Genomic DNA, 15,476 nt, shown 5'->3' with positions numbered 1-15,476 from the left:
CCTTCCCAAAAAAAGCCACGCTGCTGCTGAACCATCCGGTGCTCACGCTTTAGGAGCTCTTTGCTGTTCTAGTCAGCCTTAACAAAAGGAACACATCCCCGACACCAGTTCCGTGCCTCCTTCAGCCTTATGAAGTTCTGGTTTATACCTCATGTGGAGCTCCTCTGAGGACACTCGCAGAATGATAGATAGTTTCTGTCCATAACCGAATGTGATCCGAGTTCTCCGACTCTTCTTCTGTTTGATAAAGTGACTTGGGAACAAGTCCACCTTCTGGGACAGTACACTAGAAGAGTCAGACAAGCAAATGTGAGGGTTCATACTCATCTAGTTGTAAAAGTATCAAGTGACCTCAACCATGAACGCTTGCCTGCTGTGAGACACGGAGGACAACACCCTCAGCTGCCACAAGATTTCACAGTGGGACTAAGTGTACTTGAACTGTGACAATTTATTTAAGATCTATTTAGAAAGCTGACTTCTAACCCCCTTCCCAGGGCAGCATCACCGCTCCAGGGTGAAGTCTCCTGTGCAGGAATTAACTGCGCTGTGCTCAGTGCAGTAGTATCCCAGCCAGAACAGAGGTTTCACAGAATCACAGAATGGCCGGGGTTGGAAGGGACCTCTGGAGATCGTCCAGTCCAACCCCCTGCCAGAGCAGGGTCACCCAGAGCAGGTGGCACAGGAATGCGTCCAGGCGGGTTTGGAATGTCTCCAGAGACGGAGACTCCACCACCTCTCTGGGCAGCCTGTGCCAGGGCTCTGCCACCCTCACGGCAAAGAAGTTCCTCCTCATGGTTAGGTGGAACTTCCCGTGTTCCAGTTTGTGTCCATTACCTCTTGTCCTGTCCCCAGGCACCACTGAAAAGAGCCTGGCCCCATCCTCCTGACACCCACCCTTTCAGTATTTATAAGTGTTGATAAGGTCCCCCCTCAGCTGTCTTTTTTCCAGTCTGAAGAGACCCAAATCCCTCAGCCTTTCTTCATAAGAGAGGTGTTCCAGTCCCCTCAGCATCTTGGTAGCCCTTTGCTGTCCCCTCTCCAGCAGTTCCCTGTCCTTCTCGAACCGGGGAGCCCAGAACTGGACCCAGAACTCCAGGTGTGGCCTCCCCAGGGCAGAGTAGAGGGGGAGGATGGCCTCCCTCCACCTGCTGGCCACACTCTTCTTGATGGACCCCAGGATGCCATTGGCCTTCTTGGCCACCAGGGCCCATTGCTGGCTCATGGGCATCCTGTTGTCCACCAGGACTCCCAGGTCTCTTTCCACAGAGCTGCTCTCCAGCAGGTCACCCCCAACCTGTCCTGGTGCGGGGGGTTATTCCTCCCCAGGTGCAGCACCCTACACTTGCTCTTCTTGAATTTCATAAGGTTCCTCTTTTCCCAGATCTCCAACCTGTCCAGGTCTCTCTGTATGGTGGCACAGCCTTCTGCTGTGTCAGCCACCCCCCCGCAGCTTTGTGTCATCAGCAAACATGCCGAGGGTGCCCTCTGTCCCTTCATCCAGGTCATTGATGAATGCATTGAAGAGGACCGGTCCCAGTACTGACCCCTGGGGAACACCACTCATCACTGACCTCCAACTAGACTCTGTGCCCCTAATCACGGCCCTCTGAGCTCTGCCTAGATTTAACCACCTTCCAACTTGTCTAGTTTAACCACCTTTCAGAAGGGGGTGGAAGGCCAGGGTGTTGAGGGGGAGGGAATTGAGGGAGCGTGCATATTGGGGATTCCACCTGCCCAACGGGAAGGAAAACTCACCATGCAGTCTCCACCCAGGAAATCTGGGATCACGTCTTTGTCCACGTAGTCTATCAGCCCCCCTGGACCCTGGTAGTTATTCCCACTGTAAATGAGGAACTTCTGCCTTGTGTTCTCATTGATAAAGGGACTGACCTGAAATAAGAAGTGGACAGATGACATCAGCATCACTGAGTGAAGTTAGAGACAATGTTTATACCATCTTACACAGATGCTTCAGGTGCTAGACGGGAAGGCCTCACAGCAGCAGGAATACAGACCAGCAGTAGTGCAGAGCTTCACAACTCTGAAGCACTCGCCCAAAGAAAGGGGCAACAAATGAAAAATGTACTATATTGTCGTCTCACAACATTTTCTATTCCATGTAAAATAAGTTTGCACTCACCACACCACATATAAACCTCACAAGAAGTTTAACAAGCATGTTCTTACATTGCCAGAACAGTCAGCAGGCACCAGCCAGAACCATGTCTATCCTTCTTCTCTTCAGCGTCCTCCAGCATGAGGTTAAAAAAAAAAAAAGTATGTCTTTTCCCATCAATATGAAAACCCACCAAGTTTGGGCTACCACTGGCTGCATGAGGACTTGCAGTTTAGGTCTGACACCCTGTCCTGCCCTGGTGGACGACAGTCACTAGAATCAAGGGAGCTTCAGGCATGCTACGGCTCGCTCTACAGCGAAGCTGTGGCCCCTTCAGGAGTTCAGCCACAGCTTGCCTGGAAGCTTTTCCCTCCCTGACTCTTCAAATAAGCAGAACTTACACTGACTGGATGATTTAGCTATTTGTACACACACAAGTGCTTACGATCCTGCAGTCCAGATTTCACCCACCAGAGTCCAGAGCACAGGAAAAACCCTGGGTGCTCGCACTATCAGTAGTCTCCCCAGAGTCTCAGGGTAGTTGTCCTCTACAACCTCAATTATCCGAAGCAGGGCCTTAACCCCAGGCCGCCAGAGATGCCGCATATTTAGTCCTTCCAAGTCCACCAGACATGTCCAGGACCTAAAACAAAAACGCAGAAAAAGACCTGTCAGAACTTCATTGCGCGGTGGCTGCTCAGTTTACAATCCACAAAGTGTTTCAGTAACACCACCACCTGTACAAGGTCTAGTGAAGCCAACAGGGGAGACCGGCAGTTCCAATAAAAAGTAGATCTCCTTACAACAAAAGGTAGATCTCGACAATAAAAAGTAGATTCAGCAGATACCTGAAAGCTCAGCTGGATTCAGGCTAAAACAGACACCCAGCCCTGAAGACAAGAACATACGCTGTCAGGGTGGGAGAGGGTGAAGGCAGGCAGGCCTATTGAGAAAAATAATTCAAAAACGCATTTTAAATGAAAGTGGAAACTGATAGGCAGTCTCCTGTATTTAAAAAAAAAAAAAAAAAGAAGAGAATTTAAAGAATCTGGATTAAAATCACCAAGATTAAACTCATCTGAAAAGGGACATAAAAAGATGTAAGGAAGAACAAATACTTTTCTTCATATGAAGCTGTAGAATTTATCTGCATTAAAGTCCACTCTATGTGGAACCTCAAGCCCAGAAACAGCCTGTAACAGAGACGCTGCTGTCTGCAGTTTAACCCTAAGGACATCATCTAAAACCCTCACAGAAGCATTCTCCTCCCCATGTCAGTTCAAACTCTGTGAGGATACAAGAAAACTAACTATACTAACGTGATGGGGCGGCCAAAGATGTTGGTGTTTTCCTCGCATCTCTTCTGCCCTTCCTCGTTAATTGACAGGACCTGAAATCAAAGACAGTACGGACTAGGATTAGCCTGAGTAAGACCGAGAAACTAGGGTATAGCCCAGAGATCTTATTTCAAAAAATACAGAACCCAGAAGTATACCAGTTTGAGAACTTGCAGTATGCCAAACAGAGCAGAAAGAAGAAATATGAAATGATGAAATAGAAGAGTAAAAATCAAACATTATTAGCTGAGCTGCATGAAAAGGCCATGGAAACCTTACAGCTGAACTACAAGCAATCAGAAAACATCTTTCTGGCCCGTTCATACCATTACAAGAGCTTTACTTCTGTCTCTGCAGGAAGACAGAGAAACTGTGTCATGCCAAAGTCACTTAGGCATCTTTGAGTCGCCAGCCACGAAACGCAGGAATTATTTGTGCCAGGCAGGTGGATTCCTGCTGCACTACAACAAGGCTTCTAAACACCCCAAGGGAAATAGAGTTCTTCAAGTGAGAAACGAAAGCACAACTTACATGTCGCAGCAGTGATTCCTCTCCCAGAGCTTTCACCAAACCTTTTGTGTCCATCTGGCCAAGGCGAAGGATGTAGAGCGGTCGGCCATCTTCAAAACAAACAAGGGTTTAAAGAGCGAAGTACTCTAGTCTCCCAGGCTATCACTCCAGTACCTTTTATGAAAGCCACATTAAATACTGGAAAAGGATAAAAATCACATCCGAAGGCCATCCTATCAAAGAGACAGTGCTTCGCTCTAGTCTGCCTGATCCATGCAGAGAAAATAACCAAACTACAGCAAAACAGAGTGGCTATTTACAGATGTTGAACTACTTTGTTAACTTTTAAAGTGTCAATACCACTTTCTCCAAAAAAACCCCATACTTACGGGGTCCTATAATGCAAACTGTGCTGTGGCATCAATGTAAGGGGCAGCTTCTAACCTTTGTCTTGGTAATGCCATCCTCCAGTGTAGTATTCGTCTAGGAGGGCTGGGGGCCTCCATGACTGCAGGATGTAATCCACCTGGTACTGCTTTCGCCAAGACAGTGACTGACAGAGCATTTCTCGAGCTTTGTCAATGTTGAAGTCACGAGCCCGCAGAAATCGAAGGATATGTTCATCTTTGGGGATCTAAAAGAAGAGAAAGTCCGAGGATCACGACTGGTATGTGACCTGTAGGTAACATAACAACATTCCACAAAGCCTGCAGAGCACGCACCAGCTTTTAATCTCTTAAAACGAAGATAACAAATGTTAAACCTACATTCCTTCTCCCTCCTTCCTTAACTAATCCAGCCGAATGCAGCAGATGGTGCTAGAAGCACAAAAGAAGTGACCAATTCACGCCCCTTGGAGAGACAGGGGCTTGATATACATCCGAGTATTACACAGGCACAGCCGTGAGAAGCCTTTCACTGATCCAGTTGCCAGAAGCCCCAGCAAACTCTGGGCTGGCTGAAGTTTCCCCTCAGCTAGCTGTCCGCAGGGACAAACAAAATACCGAACGAAAGCAAGAGAGCTGCAGGCTTACCCCACGTAGGGCTAATTAGCAAAATATGGAAAGCATCCATAGGTAACACATGAACCAGGTTCATCACTCACAATTTGGAGGGGAATCACGACTGTACAGTTTTTGAATGATTACCCACTAGCACCAACTCCAGCTCAGTGCAGGCCCTTCCGCTTTGCTGTTGACCACGTTTCCCTGGTGGTGTTGGAACAGGAAAGCTTTTGAGTTCTTCCACAAGCTTCCCTGCCCCATCGCATCGTGCTAGCTCTTGCCAAAACAAATGAATCAACCAAAACTCGAACATACCCTCTCTCTATCACCCATCCCAACACTTGCTATCAGTAATTCTAATGCCACGGGCACAAAAGCCCTCCCAAAGCAAGCCTGTAGAATAGCTTATTCCAACTTCCTTCCAAATCTCCTATGTTCCCTTTAGTTGAAAATCAAAGAAAAACTGCCACAGCGGGAACCAACAATAACCCTGAGAGATTCTGCAGAAGTGCCAAATTTGACTCAAAGCCTGTCAGTTGCCAGAACAAGTGGATTACAGCTGCTCGAGCTGTTGATTTCTCAGTCCCTTCACCCCAGCTCCCCAAAACTGTTCGACCTCATTCGCTACATCAAGTTCCCATTAAAAATTCAAGGTCTGTCAAACAGGGATAGCCTCCTCTAGAGTATCTGTACCGTGCTTAGCACAACGCAAGCAATCTGAGCCCTGCTGTAAGACAAAAAAAAAAAAAAAAAAGCACACGTTCAGGAGTCAAAGCTCTTTTGTTTGTTCACTGACATGCCTGTGAAAACAGAAAGCGGGGAAGAAAGCAAAGCCGGCAGCAGTGTCAGGCTGGGAGCAATCTCGGTTTCACAAGCTGGTATGAAGCCGCAAGAGATCCTAAGAATTGATTCCACATAAAGAAAGAGTTCAGGCAGCCTAAAGCCAGGCCTAGAAGCACCTGAAGAGGAGACGGGAGATTAAATGCTGTTCAGCATATTCTAACATTTTGCAAATACTGTATTTGTACATCGTAGAAAATCCCAAATAGGATCTCAGGTGTGTTTAGAAGAATGCCACCAAGATTGTCTGCATCGTAGCAAGATTAGAGACAGCAGAACTTCCATCAGATGATTTACGTTTGCATTTCTGCTGCTCAGAGGAAGCTGTCCTTCACAAGACAACAGACAAAACGCACAAACATTTACAGCAGCCCCTGGATCTCCTGCAAGGCCCGGGAGAGGGAATGGCTGTTAGAAGGTTTTGTTACTTTTCATGTTTCAAATCTGTTCTGTACAGAGCTTCGGGTAAGAGGCAAAGGCAGCGCTTCTGTTTGGAACAAAGGCAGGAAGCTCTGAGGGGACTCATTCCATAGTGGAAGGAGTCTCTAATCTTTGTCCAACAAAAGCAGTAACTGCCATACATAAGAAAATAAAATTTCAATTTCAGCCTGTTTTTCTATTTATTAGTGAAACTATATGTACCGTTCTACACAGTGCAAAGCTGTTGATTACTAGCTTTAAGAATCTGCAATTTTAACACCATTTGAAGGCGTTAACACCTTTTTTTTTTAAAGCAATGATAAATCTGAGTAGAAAGAATAATGTCTGTTTTGGAAGGAACAGGGGATGGAGAGTGAAGTAGGATGAAGAGGACAAAGATAAGAAGGGACAGTCTCCAGGAAGCAGGAGATCTACAAATATTTTTTGACAGAGGAATAAGGACATCCCTGCTCCGGATTAAAAGAACAGATTGTCACAGCAAGGTGACAGAGAAAACCCTGTCACGTACGACAGGTTCCTGAATTTGTATTATTCTGGCGGGCAATGAAGAGAAGCAAAGAGGTGAGTAGTCAGGGGATTGCGGATGAAGTTTCAACAGCCAGCACCATCCTTCCTACTTGCTCAAGACCGGGCAGGGAACAGAGCACACAAAGCCTACCCAAAGGGTCCAAGGCAGCTCCCAGATGACTAGAAGGGAGGAAAAAAAACCAACCCAACCCATGGAACAAAACAGGCAAACGTTTAGAATGTGCTTCTTCCACCTGAAATCGAGACCCTTGCAGATCACACACGGATAAAGCCTCACTGTCTTACTCTCAATCTAGGGCTCGTTTTCAGCTGGATACCCAATAGCTGAGATATCTCCTACCACCGAAGTCCACACCGTTTTACTGGACACGTCACTATAGACCTGAAAAGCTTCACATCCTATATTTCTGAGCATAACTATACCTGTGTCTGTTTCTTGTCAACTCCCTTTTATCCACAGGAGGTTGAATCAGGGGAGACACGGATCACAAGTGATGTTTAGTAGAGCAAGTTTTATCAGTTAAGCTGTTATTACTAGCAGGTAACCACTCACACAGTTCACACACACATACCCGCAGTTGCCTGGTTAGTTGGGCGGCCAGCCCCAGCTGTTGGCTCGGAGGCAGAGAATCACAGTGACATGACAGCAGCTTGCAGGTAGGTGTTCAGACAGTCCTTCAAGGGGTCCTTTGTTCCATTGGGTGTATCTACATTCCTGTAGCCTCTACCTGCATCTATCAGCCACCACACTCTGGGACACAGCCCAAGTTATACAACCTGTTGATGTCACCATATACCAGTGGCCTTGGACAGATTTGGTGTTCTGAATTTATCAGCTCTTGCATATTGAACTGCATTGTTAGCTTCTGGAGCTCATCAGCTGCTGGGAGACTTTCACACACTACCTCAACACATACTGTTCTTCTCTTCAGCCTGCGGTTTTCTGGTAACTGTTTCTCCATCCACATTCATAGGTACCAACAGAACCCACATGCACGCTCACACAGAAGGGGGACACTTCTTCACCAGTTCAGTAACAACAGAACCGTAGCACTAAATCTTTGTTACATTTTATTTCTATGTGGGTGATACACATCAGTTTTTCCAAGAAAAAACAGGGTTTTAAAAATCCTTAGAACTTAAACCCTTTAAAACCGGGTTTTAAAAATCTGGTTTCAACTCCTTAGATGAGATGTGCTCTCCCTCAGCTCTGAGAGATACAGCAAGGCGTGCAGAAAGTACTGGCAAAACTCCGGGCAAATAGGTAGCCTCTTTTGGAAAGGCTAGTCAAAAGAAAAAAATAATTAAAATCTTCTGAAGCCCAAGAATGCAGAGTACCTCCTAACCCATTCTCTATGACTGACTGAGCAGTCAGCTGCTAAGCCAGGAAGCTATTACTATTGAAACCTTATCTAGTCCTGCTCCACTTTGAAGGGAGATCACTTGCCCCAACCGTCTTTCTCCTGTTTTCCCCTCTTCCTAAGCATTCTTTACCTATCCAGCCCACCCAATTACTCTGTTGCTACCCTTGGTCCTTCCATCCCATCCAATCTCTCTCCATCAGGAAAGCTGGAGTTAAATCCCTTTAGAAGCATTCAAGCTGCCCTGGGTCTTCTATTTTCTCAGCCACACACCACTTACCCTCTTGGCCTGATATAAAGACTCACCTTCCACCAGGAGGAGCCCAAGCAGCTGCTGAACACTACAGCAAAGCAGAGATACATCTAGCCCACAGCACCCATGGGGGTTTTTAGGGAAAAATGATTCTACCTATGCTAGCTGGCAAACTCCAGCTGTACTTGCCCCAGTCTAGAGCCCTCCTCTCCTCTATTTTGGAGGCTTACACAGTACAGTTTAGTGATGGCTTTTGTCAGCGTTAGGTTGATGGTTGGACTAGATGATCTGAAAGCTTCCTTCCAACTTGGTGTCCTGGTTTGAGGTAAAACAGAACCAATTTTCTGTTTTGTAATTTTACTTTTTAGCTGGGCCTCTTCTAACTGACTAAACTCTGAAATTAACGGCATATTGTTCAGAAACTGTTCACTCTCAGAGTGGTAAGACCTGATTATAGCAAGGAATGGTGTGCACAGAGGCTCTTGCTTATACTTATTATTTGCCCCATTAGAGGGTCGGAAGTGGAGAAGCGTAGAGGGGTCAAAGCTGCAGGGAGGAGCGGAGAGGACAGGTGACCCAAAACTGGCCAACGGGGTATTCTATCCCATATGCACCACACTCAGTATAAAAGCTGAGGGATCAGAAAGTTAAGTCTCTTTCTTCAGTGGCCGACATCCGAGGAGGATCCCGTCTGTTTGTCTGCCTTTGATCCCGATCCGAGCATTCTTGACTCCAGATCCGGAATTCAGCTCCTGTCCGTCACTGACTCCAGTCTGGGACTTTCCCTGTGCCTGCTGCTGATGCGATCTCATTCTGGGAGCTGGATACGGCTTTATATATATAGTATACTTCTTTAAAAAAATTTTTATTATTCTATTATTTGCTATTTCCTTATTTATTTTTATTTTCATTAAAGTAGTTTAATTCTTTTTCTAAACTCGTAAATCTCCTTATCTCTTCCTCTCCTCTCTTTGGAAAGAGGGAGGGGAGGGCCATCTGTCATTCTGATTGGCCAATCCAGCCAAAACCACGACACTCTGGCAATCCTATGATTCTATGTACCTCACGCCATCAGGTGAGAGTGTCTCTACTTCCCAAATCCTGCGTGGTTTTGGAAGAGTACATTTTGCTAAAGGAGATTAAAACAAGAACGGAATGAATTCCCCTCAAGAGAATTCATCCCTTGCCTGAACACGCTTACGCAGCCCGTCTGACGTAATGCACACAGCACACCACTGACGCGCAGCAGCTGAGAGCTCGGTGCTACCAACCACCACTCGGCTGAGCAGCACCTGCCCAGGGACAGGGGACACGCCACGAGTGCAGCTAACCACTTCTACCACCCCACCGTGCAGCTCCTGGGAAACACAACCCGTCCAGACAGGCCAGTCTGGGCCACCAAAGCCCCACTCCATGCCTACTCTTAAGTTCACAGCCAACGCACGATGCTCGGGGACCACGGAGTGGCCTTTTCTGACATGAGCAAGCAAGGCGCCTTTGTTGCCAAGAAGGCCAACGGAATTCTGGGCTGCACAGGGAAGAGTGTGGCCAGCAGGTCAAGGGAGGTCATCCTCCCCCTCTACTCTGCCCTGGTGAGGCCACAACTGGAATACTGTGTCCAGTTCTGGGCTGCCCAGTTCAAGAGAGACAGGGAACTACTGGAGAGAGTCCAGCGGAGGGCAATAAAGATGAGTGAGGGATTGGAGCATCTCCCGTATGAGGAAAGGCTGAGAGAGCTGGGACTTTTTAGCCTGGAGAAGGCTGAGGGGAGACCTTATTAATGTTGACAAGTATCTAAAGGGTGGGTTTAAGGAGGATGGAGCCAGACTCTTTTCAGCAGTTCCCAGTAACAGGACAAGGGGTAACAGGCACAAGCTGGAACATAGGAAGTTCCGATCAAATATGAGAAAAAACTTCTTTACGGTGAGGGTGACAGAGCACTGGAACAGGCTGCCCAGGGAGGTTGTGGAGTCCCTGTCTCTGGAGACTTTCAAGACCTGCCTGGATGCAGTCCTGAGTGATGTGCTCTGGGCAATCCTGCTTTAGCCGGGGAGTTGGACCAGATGATCTTTAGAGGTCCCTTCCAACTCTGAAATTCCATGATTCCGTGACCAAACTGGGCAATGCTGGTGCAGTCTGTGACACTGCTGGATCCTACTGCGAGGTCACACAGACTGTTCTCCTTGCCTGGCCTTTTACCTTACCTTGCCAAAACAATCTGAACACACAAATTGCCCACGACCCTGAGCTTTACCAGCGGATTGAAGGCACACAAGCTACAAGAACAACTGCATTCAGGCTTGCAAAGGGGAGCACTCTGCCTCACCAACCCACCTTGCCTTTGTGCGTTTCTTGAAGCCACTGGCGAAGGCGGATCAAGCAACTCTCTTGCATTGGAGTCAGCTGCCCCAGATATCGCTCAATGTAATCAGCATCCAATTTGTCAGCTGGAGATAAAAAAAAAAAAAAAAAAAAAGAATTCAGAGCAGACTTGGCATAGCCAGAAAGGAGATGTGCAGTTACCTCTTCACATCGGGTTACTTATGATTTACACTGGAGGAGTGCAAAAGCTCTCGTTTTAGCCTGAGGGAAGTGAGCGATATTCTCATGGCGATTAGGCATGAGGACACAGACAGCACGGAAGGTATCAAAGCTAGATCACTCTGCCTGTCTCTTAAAACACTAATATTTCATTCAACCCTGAACTACTCCAGCAGGAGCTTTAAAAAAAAAAAAAAAACAACGAAAAAACCAAACAAAAACCAAAAAAAGAACCACAAACAAAAAAATACACCGCAGGAGCTCTGGCACTCATCTCATTAACCACTCCAAGACCTGGGCACTTAAATCCCCTGGTGTCCTAAAGATCTTATGCACAATTCCAATGACAACAGGCAGCAGACAGCTGAAAACTGAAATGTTATTCTGCTTACGGACACCAGAGGGAAAGGGAGAATAACACTACTATTTCTGACAGCACCGGAGATTTTTGGCAGGAGAAGTCCCATGCATACCAGCAGCTCAAGGTCCCTCCAGATCAGAGACAAAGGACAAGGGGTTTGAGCCTGCCAGCATTCAGAGACAGAAGCAGACGTGCCATCTGAGGTTTGGATGTGCAGATGCCAGTAAGGAGAATGCGGTACTCAAAGGGGAGCAGCACAGGAGGCATGCAGGCACATGAGGAGGGGGACCTCTTGAGTTAGCTCTTCATCAGGCAGGATTTTTTTTTTTTTTCAGCAGATACCATGAACTACAGAATAAGGCCTGGACACCCACAGGATATGCTGTTGCCAACTGATAATACAGAAGTTATATTTGATAAGTGCTACGCCCCCACTAAATCCACAGAGCTAGCAAGCTGGGGAGCAGTCCCAGGGAAGCTAATCACTTCCTAAACATGAATATAAGCAGAAAAATAAGAGCTACTCTCCTCTTCTGCTAGATGGGATGTGCCACTCCTGGATTAACTTTAATCTCAAAGCACATGAACATTTCTTAGTCAGCTCCTCTGTGGATTTTGATCCTTTTTCCAGATGGATTCTAATACAGAGAAGCTACCAGACAAGGTCTGGCGAGACTAGAACCATTGACAGTTCCAAATTCCAAGCTTCTTCCCTCGTTACGCTCAGCAAAACAAGTGCTCTCCTACCTTCTGAGGAACAACAACTCCTATTTCTAATACCACAGGTCTAAATGAAAAGGCCCCTCCTATTTTTGTCATAGGAGAATTTTATTTAGTCTAGAAGATAAAGTCCAATTCAGGCCTTTTGTGTGAGAAATGCATTAGGCAATATTCTGCAAGGTTGTCTTGGCTTGATATAGGGGCAAAAAAAATCCAAACCAATCCCCAAGAACATTAATTTTTAACCAAAAGTATTTAATTTAGCTATAGCATACTCAAGATACCCATAAGTTTCTCCAATTTAAAGTATAAAATACCTTAAAGGTCAGATCAAACCCAAGTGGTTTTTCTGAGCTCAAACAAAAACATACTGCCTGCACAGTTTTTCTTGGCTTTTCAGTGCTGGGGGAAAAAGAGTTCCATTGTTTGTGTTTTTATTGAAGAAAGAAAATAACTTTCCCTCCTCCCCACCCACAATCCAGAAGAAAAGCCTCATGCCAAAAAAATAAAAATAAACTCTTTAGTCAGTGCTACTCAAGGCATTTAGATCGCCAGCAGCTGCTGCTGCCCGGACATTGCATACCATCAGGGCTGACAGCCTCTGCTGCAGGGCAGGAGCTGCCACTTTGCTCTTTGGTCGTTGCACGAGCCCCAGACTCAAGTGGTTCGTCATAAGCATCGTGTCCAACAGCCGGGGTTCGCTCATCCTTCTGTCCACACACTGGGGGAGGCGTCCAGCGGGGGATGAAAGTGATCCCTTGGGAGATCAATTCCTTCAGGTAGTGTTCAATCACTTCCTTGCCCTGAAGGGGAAAACTTTCATTAGGAAAAAACAATCCCATCTCCCCAGAACCAGCAAGGTGCAAAAGAGTTTTCCTCAGGACAGATGACTAATGCTGTTAGAGAGAGGGGGGGACGAGGGGGGAAGGGAAATAATTGTCTGCTTCCATCTGCATGACCCTGTTGGTAAAATTTCAGTATAAAAGCACCATACAAATAGTGAATTATAACACTGGCCAGGCAAATTCCAACGCTATGGAGGCAAGTACCTTTATACCACTTTCATCCTATTCTCCTGGCCCCACACCATCAATTAGCTGCCCTGTTCCTCTGCAGCCCAGCAGAAAAGGCCACCGAAAAGGAAGCACCTCTGCCCAAGCTACTGGAGAGACAGGGTGCTGATATTTACCCAGAACTTTCTCTTCCTGCATGAGAACAGAGTCCTCAGTGTCTGAGGAGCCTGGCACCCACAGCATCCACTGCGATCCTCCTCTGGCACTGCCTGCTCCCTCCCCTGCGCAGACACATTCCAGCGAGCACATTGTTTTTGCTCATTGCACACTGGCTTTTTCTTCGTTTGCTCTACTGAGGGATTTCAGAGACACCAGTAAGGACATAAAACTACAGTGGGTCTATTTTACAGAAAACAAAATAGAGGCACACTGAGATCAGGGTTTGATTTTGCTTTTACAGTACAAAGGGAAGCCCAACTTACCCGCTTGATGTTCGAAGTGTACTGCTTCATTGCAATTTTTTCCACTGTGCTTTCAAAGCCAAAAAATGACTTGATGTCGAGAGATGCAGACTGTTCAAAGCAAGTCCACTCTTCATTCTCAGGGTGAACCTAAGCCCAAAGATACACATAGGGTTGGATGGTAGCAGATAAGTCACATTACAGCAGGGCCCTTGCCCCTGGTACCAAACTGGCAGTTTAATCTCCAGAGCTACAGAGTGAGGGGACAGAAGAGGCTTCCTATGAGACACCCACATTTAAAAGTCAGATTAATTCTCCCAGAGTAATAGAAGCACATCATGACCTGGACATGAGGACATTTGTGGTTAACCTGGTATTCTTCACACGCACAAGGAAATCAAGATTAAAACCCATCTCTGCCCCAGCCTAACTGAATGGTGATATTCAGAGCAGAAGTAGCACTAAAATAGTAGTGAGCCTGCCCACTTGAAACCGTCATGTCAAGATCTCCTTTCAGAAAGACAGGGATGGCCTCTCAGAACCTGCAATTAAACGCCCTACATCTGCAGCAAAAGCAGAAAAGATGACAGTTATGGTTTTTTTTCCTAGTTTTGGATAGTAAACTCAGCCACTGAATGTCTTCCCCCTGAAAATACAGGAGACACAGCAGAGCAGGGAGTTTTTCCCACTGTCGGTTTGATATCCACCTTTCCTTTTAGCCATTTCCCCTCGGTTACTCTATATATGGTAAAATCCTACATAATCTTAAACTTAACCCTCTTCTGAGAGGGCTCTGCCTTTTCTCTGTAGGTGCTGCTCTTCACAAACTGACATGAAAGAAAAAAAAATTCCAGCCCCCACACGAAGATATGAGCTCTATAAAGGACACAAATTCCCCCAGGGGAGATATTAAGTAACTGCAAGAGCAGGATTATATTTCTCCAAGTTGCTTCAGAGAACACTGCAGAAAAGGAAAGATGAGAATAAACCTGTTTCCGGCGCGCTCTGGCAGGGAAAAGGGAACTGGTAAAAATAGAGCAGGGAACCATCTTGAGGATGCAGCCAGCCAGCTCCCGCCCTGTTCCAGGAAGAGCGCTCCCCTCAAAGCCCAGCTCCTGATGTTTCCTTCCGAAGGACGCGAGCCGGAGGCAACACGGCCAAAAATCAGCAAGTGCAACAATGTCTGAGCGATTCCAGAGTTGACCTGGGAGCATTTCAGATCTGTCAGCGCCTTTCACAACGATGGAAGTTTGATTTACTGTAGTTTTCAGGAAGCCCCATGTAGCCACCAAGCGATATCTGGCTCAGGAAACCCCCTCACCATCCAAAATGTTAATAGCGTTTCAACTCTTTGTCTTGCTTGAAACAGAAGCCGCTAACAATTTGCTTACTCCCAAGAAGCTGAGCTGTTGTCCAGTTGCCAAAAGGGCAGGTAAGTAACAGGATCTGGACTTTTGTTTAGGGAACAAAAAGCAGTATCTGACTGCTTCCAGAAACAGATGAAGCTATTTAATGGTGACTGAGCCCTAATAGCACAACTACTGTGAAATGGGACATTGCTGCTGAAGATATAGCCACAAAGTGAGACGTCCAAGGCCACAAATAAGGCTCAAGACCTTTCTCCAAATATTTAGAGCATGAAGATCATGATAATGTGCTAAAACTTTCACTTATTTGTGGGCAAAATTAATTGCCAGGCTGCCCTCTGGCCCTCATCTTAATAAATATTAAGGCTTTCCTTCTAAATATCCACATCTAAATACATGCCCAAGCTCCAGACGCTTTTATTAACTTGAATTTCAACCAAAAAGAAACTCACAGGAAACACCAGCAGCTCTGGAGCACCATCCATGTTTTCAACTCTTACCCTGGGGCCTAGCACTCCAGTCAGAGAATCACCATCAACTCAAAAAAAGTTTCTCAAGTGCTACAAAAGCACTGGAAAAAAGCCCACACCCTAAGACCCAACGGCCTTTCCAGTCCAAGA

The 15,476-nt window shown here is 46.4% G+C and overlaps 1 protein-coding gene across 5 annotated transcripts in view; it reads right to left on the bottom strand.

Moving 5' to 3' along the window:
• SEC14L5 (SEC14 like lipid binding 5) overlaps nt 1–15,476 on the bottom strand; it is a 45,106-nt gene that overhangs the window by 7,167 nt on the left and 22,463 nt on the right. For all 5 annotated transcript variants that reach the window (XM_063342980.1, XM_063342984.1, XM_063342982.1 and 2 more), the window contains 9 exons: nt 13,511–13,639; nt 12,599–12,818; nt 10,728–10,840; nt 4,411–4,600; nt 3,988–4,076; nt 3,439–3,509; nt 2,591–2,762; nt 1,759–1,893; nt 149–286 (listed from right to left, as the gene is read on the bottom strand). In XM_063342980.1, the coding sequence (XP_063199050.1) occupies nt 149–286; nt 1,759–1,893; nt 2,591–2,762; nt 3,439–3,509; nt 3,988–4,076; nt 4,411–4,600; nt 10,728–10,840; nt 12,599–12,818; nt 13,511–13,639 (1,257 nt within the window). The remainder of the gene's footprint in view (nt 1–148; nt 287–1,758; nt 1,894–2,590; nt 2,763–3,438; nt 3,510–3,987; nt 4,077–4,410; nt 4,601–10,727; nt 10,841–12,598; nt 12,819–13,510; nt 13,640–15,476) is intronic.

Source organism: Chroicocephalus ridibundus, chromosome 8 (assembly GCF_963924245.1).
Source record: "Chroicocephalus ridibundus chromosome 8, bChrRid1.1, whole genome shotgun sequence".
NCBI classification, from domain to species: domain Eukaryota; kingdom Metazoa; phylum Chordata; class Aves; order Charadriiformes; family Laridae; genus Chroicocephalus; species Chroicocephalus ridibundus.
This window is presented reverse-complemented; position numbering and strand designations above follow the sequence as displayed.